This window comes from Callorhinchus milii, unplaced genomic scaffold (assembly GCF_018977255.1).
Source record: "Callorhinchus milii isolate IMCB2004 unplaced genomic scaffold, IMCB_Cmil_1.0 Scaffold4, whole genome shotgun sequence".
In the NCBI taxonomy this organism is placed as follows: Eukaryota; Metazoa; Chordata; class Chondrichthyes; order Chimaeriformes; family Callorhinchidae; genus Callorhinchus; species Callorhinchus milii.
This window is the reverse complement of record NW_024704745.1, coordinates 7285756-7291755: the sequence shown is the minus strand read 5'-3', so window position 1 is coordinate 7291755 and position 6000 is coordinate 7285756. Positions and strand designations below refer to the sequence as shown.

Below are 6000 nucleotides of genomic sequence, written 5' to 3'. Positions count from 1 at the left end.
AGTCCTTGAGGTGTGAAGAAGCTGACTGGAGCCAATCAGGAGAGCCTCGGTCTTGTTGACGTTCAACTGAAGAAAATTAGCTCTCATCCAGGACTTGATGTCCGACAGACATTCAGTTCAGGACAGCAGTGGTCCTGGAGTCAAGGGTGAAGACAGAGAGGTAGAGTTGGGTGTCATCCGCATACATGTGGAAGTTGACTCCATGTCTGTGGATGATGTCACCAAGAAGGAGCATATAGATATTGAAGAGGAGGGGACCGATGACAGCCTTGAGGAACGCCGCAAGAGACAGTCCGGGTCTAGAGGAGAAGCCGTTTGTGGAGATGACGTGGAGGCAGTGTAAGAGATACAATCTGAACCAGACAAGGACAGAGCCATGAAGGTTGAGGTGAGAGGAGAGGCGGTGGATGAGGATAGAGTGGTCGACGGTGTCAAAAGCAGCAGAGAGGTCAAGGAGGCAGAGGGAACCCTGGTGGCAGATGGACAGAATTTCATTTGTTTTTTTGACCAGGGTGGTTTCTGTGCTGTGGGCGACACGGAAACCCGATTGGAGGAGTTCAAGAAGGGAGTGGTGGGAGAGGAAGGAGCGAAGCTGAGAAGGGATAGAGAAGGGTCTAGGGAGGGTTTTTTAAGAATAGGAATTTATATGTAATGAATAAAGTCCTGTCCATGGATGGTAATGGGGTAATCTGGTAGCTCAGTGGTTAGCTCGCCTCGCAAGCGAGAGATTTGGGTTTGATTCCTGACAAGGCGAAACCTTGAGTAAGTTTCCTTACTCTACACACCTGATAATAATCCGTCAAGAAAAAAACCAATAATAAATTGGTCATGCCAATACACAGAGGTTTGGGGCACTGATTAAATTATGAATTGCATTTTAGGAACCTCTCTCTCTTCCCCAACTACCACCCCTCCTGTGTCAGCCTGGTTCAACTGGTAACACTCTCGTCTCCTGAGTCAGAAGTTTGTGGGTTCAAACTCAGCATTGGGACATGGAATTCATGTAGTCTTGACTGATGCTCGAATGCAGTGCTAGGAGTGCTGCATTATTGGAGGATTTGAGAGATCCTTCTGACATGAAAGGTGCTATATAAAATGCTACATAAAAGGATTATTATTCATAGATTCCAACAGCATAAAAGGAGGTCATTTGGACTATCATGCCTGTGCTGGCTCTTTGAAAGAGCTATCCAATCAGTCCTACTCCCCCATTCTTTCGCCATCGCCTTACAATTTTTTTCTTTTCAAATAAATATCCAACTCCCTTTCGAAAGTCATTTTTGAATCCGCTTCCACCACCCTGTCAGGTCGTGCAAGGATTACTATCACTTTTGTAAAGCACCAAAAACAACTCAACAAATCTTCCATTTTAAAATGGGGGTATTTTTCGATAGTGTAGGGGTCATTGGTGTGGTAACTGCTCCCGGTCGTATTTCCTTGCATAGGGAGGCAACGGATAGAGAAGAGCATTAGATGTGACATATTGTATTGTTTTACCTAACAGACGGTTATGTCAGATTCATTGAGAAGCTGTTTACTGAAAATTAGAGGGGAGGAGCTGCTCCATTGAAACCTAGAGCTTTTTCAAAGGAAAATAGCCGCATCTTGTATGAAACAAATTAAATAACTTTTGCTTTCCCTCTGCCTTGCTCTCTATCATCTTCCCTTTCCCCCCACCTTTGAAAAGCTACATCTTCGGCTGTGCTTTTGGTCCCCTTCCGTTCTGTTGAGATTAAAATTCTAAGAAGAATCAATTTATCGTCTGATTTCAAAGGTGCTTTGAAGCTCATGCCCTGTTAATTATTGTCTTATCTGTGCAGGACAGATGCAGTAAAGCCACACACTCCTGTGAACATTCACTTCATTACTCTTAGCACAGAAACTCGAACACCTCAAGCTACAGCATAAAGATTTAAAATTCTATCCTGGAATCTATCAGACTATTTCTTCTATTGAAGCATAAATAAAAGCAGCTTCTTTGATTGTCGCTTGAAACTTGGGCATTACTTCCTCTTCTCGCACAGCTTTCAAATGCTGGACTGCAGGATTGGCTTTGGTGGCTCAAGCGACTGGTCATGATCTTATAACCTAGGCTGGCACTTCACTGAAATAATGGCGGGCAATGTATTGTCAGATCCTTCTGATGAAATGTTAAACTAATTTTCAGTCTGCCTTTTCAGGTACATGTTAAATATTCCGTTATAATGAAATAATTCAATAATTCTTGCATTTCATATAGTAGTATCTTGTGTTGTCGAAACATCTTAAAGTGCTTCCAGGATTTCACTGTAAATTAGTGATTGTAGTGAATATAACGGCCGATTTGTGTACAGCAACGCCTCACAAACAACAATGGAGTGAATGTTATCTGGGAGATTGTTGGCTTGGAAACTGGGAGAAGCTCCCTTCTTGTGACACTGTTGGAAAATAAATTGTTTCTCTTGGTTTCCTGGCCAAAAAAAACTCCAGATAAACTGGTCTTAAACCCTTGGGGGAATTGTACCTCCCACGAGTCACAATCTTCACTGGAGGAAGGTGTGTGAGAGGAAGATTAAGACAGCGGTCTGGCTGTGAATTATCAATTTCTTCAAAGGCAGCAAGTGTGGATGTTGACTTCTCCATGAGATGGTTAGATCCACCAAGCGGCCTTATAATTGCAAAACTGTATTTAAAAAAAGCTGCTTTAACTTTAAACTTTTATCTTTGAAGAGACACATTTTCTGCTTGTTCACAGGAGCCGCTTTGTGTATGAGGTGCAGCTGGAGATGCTGTGTGGCTTGCGATTTGATTCATACATTCCTGCTGACTGCCTCTCAAATGTGCTTCCGCTCCTTTACAACGGGAGCAAAGCTCTAAGAGAGGTGCAAGTCGAGTGAACATTTGATGCCCTGCCAAGTTACCTGGTTTAATTTTAGAAGCTTTTGTTGTTAAGTGGGACGCGTTAGTATAGGGTTATTGATGCTGGACTAGCAAATCCAGATGTTATGTGTTTGAACCCCGTTAATGGCAATTGCTTAATTTGAGCTAGCGCCACAAAGCTATAAAATAAACCCATCTGCTTATAATCCAGTGCCACACTACATGGTTGACCCTTTAAATGCCTTCCAAAGTGGCCTAGAATCACTCTAATATATAGGGAAGTGTTTATTAATCCTCTAAGCATTGGGGGAAATCATGCTAATTGTTTTCTCGGAACTCACTACTCACTTTACTTTCCTCCCCACTTTCCAACTTATTTTCATTAAATTGTCCTTTTTTTGAATGGCAGTTGTGCTCCATGTTGACCTGCCCATGTTGAGAATATTCCAAAATTCTGCACAGCCATAACTTTTAAGAGTGTAATCTAACGGCTCAGATCCTTAATAATTTGGGGCCGAATTTTCTAGACATCAGGGCTACTTTAAAAAATTTGTTAAAAGAACTCTAAAAATTGCAGCCTAGTCCTTCGATCTATTTGCACCGTTGTTTGTAACTGAGACCCTTCTGTTTCCCAGGTACCAACTGATGGGGGTACTGGATTGCTGGCAGCGGAACCACAGATCGCTATGTTCTGTGACAAGCTGAACATGCACATGAACGTACAGACTGGCAAGTGGATATCAGATCCTTCCGGAACGAACAGCTGCTTTGGCACCAAAGAAGGAATCTTGCAATACTGTCAGGAGGTAAGGTCTGCAGAAATGGCAGAGAGAATTTTCGTTTCGCTCGCGCGTCGTCTCCATTCGGCTATGTACACCCAGCATCCGCGGAGAGGTTGCCTACCCAATGTATTCACAGCTGAATTTATCAAATGGTGATGTCTATTGTTCAAATAAAATTTGCAGGGACGAGTGTTTTGAGGAAGAAGTGCACGGAGAGAGTAATCGCCTTTTTTTTTGTAAACATTGAGGCCAAATAAAGATATTATGCCATTTTGCGTTCGAGTAGAAATGGCTGTCAGAGAATGCCATGCCTGCAGCTATTATGGGCTGGAAAAAGCAATCATTCTGGACAGCATACTTTTTTTTCCCTGCTTCCCTAAAATTGGCTGCCATTGTTAGGCTTGAAGCAGTAATAAGCACAGAGCTCACTGAATCAAGGTCAGTGACTGAGGGAGCATGATGGGGCCCAATTACCAGTTAATAGATTCTAAGGCAACCTGTGCTGTGCCGTGTGCTATAATATGACTTTCACCACAGTTTTTTGCAGGGCGATCCATGTCGTGTGAGAAAGAGTTTCCTAGGATTTTAATTTGTTACCATCTACTTGCCTACCCACCAAACAATGGAAATCTGTTTCTCTATTTACTTTATCAAAGCCCCTCATAATTTTGAGTCTCTATCCTACAGTTCGCCTCTCAACCTTCTTTGTTCTAGAAAGGAAAGATACCTGATGGAAAAAAGTCTTGTGGAGATTTTCTTTTAACCGTCTACACCAGAGCTCCAAAGTGTCACCTAGTCATGGCCTACATCATCAAATTTAAGATGGTACAAAATTGTGAACGTTTCTTAAATTCAGTCCTAATTTGGAAAAACTGCAGTTCTTTTTAAGAACCAACTTTTAGAAAGCCAGCTTCCAAAATGTGGCTGATAAGAATTTTCCACAATTCTGCATGTGCCGTGATTTTTCACAAATGGTATGGCCGACTAAGGCCAGGTGGAATTTCAGGCCCGTGAAAGTTGCTCGATCCTGTTTTTTTCCCTTCTATGATGCCGTTCAATGAATTCCCTGCAGTGCCTTACACAAGTTAACAATTATTCATGAAATAAAACAAGAAGGCTAGAAATAGAAAATAGAAATGCACGGTGGGTAAACCAGGATCTAAAATAGGTCTCTGAAACGTTAACCTACTTGCCTCTCTCTTTCGGATCCTGAATGAACCGCTGTGGAATTTCCAGCACTTTGCATTTGGCCGTGATTCACCTTTGAGCCTTGATCATGTGTATCAAGATTATTAGACCATGTTAGGGGTGGGGGTAGCTGCTCACAGTTTAGCACAGGGTTGTGTGCGCCCAAAACAACATGAGGCCTAGAGGTTTTTTTTATTTGGAGGATTGCTGGGCCTGGACACCAGGAAACATTTATCATTTTGAATCGTTTTGTAATATCCTTAGCATCCACTCGTACAGGCAAATCAGGACCTTGGTTTTACGCTTCATCCAAAGGATGGCATTTCTCCCAATTAGCCACTGAAGGTCCTGAAGTGGGGCTTGAACCCACAATCCTCTGACCCAAAGACGAGCGTGTAACCAACTGAGCCAAGCATTAGATATTAAAGCAAATGATATCCACTGCCGCATCTTCAGTAGCGGCTTGCAGTTGAAATTCTTCATTAAGTACCTCATCTTCTATCACAATACAAAGGAGTTAGCAAAATGTAGTTAAAAGCCTTCAGGAAGTGATTCTGATATTTTGTGTCGTCGTTTAAGGCTCCACAACAATTGTGCAAGTCATGACAAGAGTCCTCACTTTGAACTTTAGCTCAACCTTCCCTGACTATATTTTACACATTAAAGAAGCTCAAATCGGTTCAGCGTTCAGAGGAAGATTTGTGATGCATTAGATTTTGAGAGGACCACCCTGACCAACAAAAGGATACTACAGCTTTTAGATGTTTATAGCTGAGCATTCGGGTTATAAAGGATTTAGCAGCACAAATCCTTTAATATGAGATCTCATTTGGCTTAATATTCCACTCAGTCAGAGTACTGCCTGCCATCTGTTCACAAACACTACGTGCATTAGTTTGATGCTTTGTACTTTTGTACAACGGTAAAGTCTCAATTTCTTGAGAGAGAGAATGCTGCATTTTCAAGCGGACCAACGCCCCAGCTACTTGTTCAGCTGCACATTAAACATCCTGTGACACTTTTAGAAAATGTGTTCTTGCCAACAATCCTCCAAGTGAATGGTCAGTGGCTGTGTGTGGGACTTGGCTGTGAACAGAATGGCTGCCATGTTTCCCATAGTCTTTACAGACTGTAGTTACTCTGAAGCAATTTGACATGTTTCAACATGCTA

The 6000-nt window shown here is 42.3% G+C and overlaps 1 protein-coding gene across 4 annotated transcripts in view; it reads left to right on the top strand.

Moving 5' to 3' along the window:
• The first annotated feature begins 3491 nt into the window (after nt 1-3491).
• appa (amyloid beta (A4) precursor protein a) overlaps nt 3492-6000 on the top strand; it is a 68286-nt gene continuing 65777 nt past the window's right edge. For 3 of the 4 annotated variants that reach the window (XM_007903556.2, XM_007903558.2, XM_007903555.2), the window contains exon 1: nt 3499-3665. In XM_007903556.2, the coding sequence (XP_007901747.1) occupies nt 3546-3665 (120 nt within the window). In that variant the 5' untranslated portion in view covers nt 3499-3545. Of the gene's footprint in view, nt 3666-6000 lie in introns of all 4 variants that reach the window. The other variant, XM_007903557.2, reaches the window with a different exon arrangement.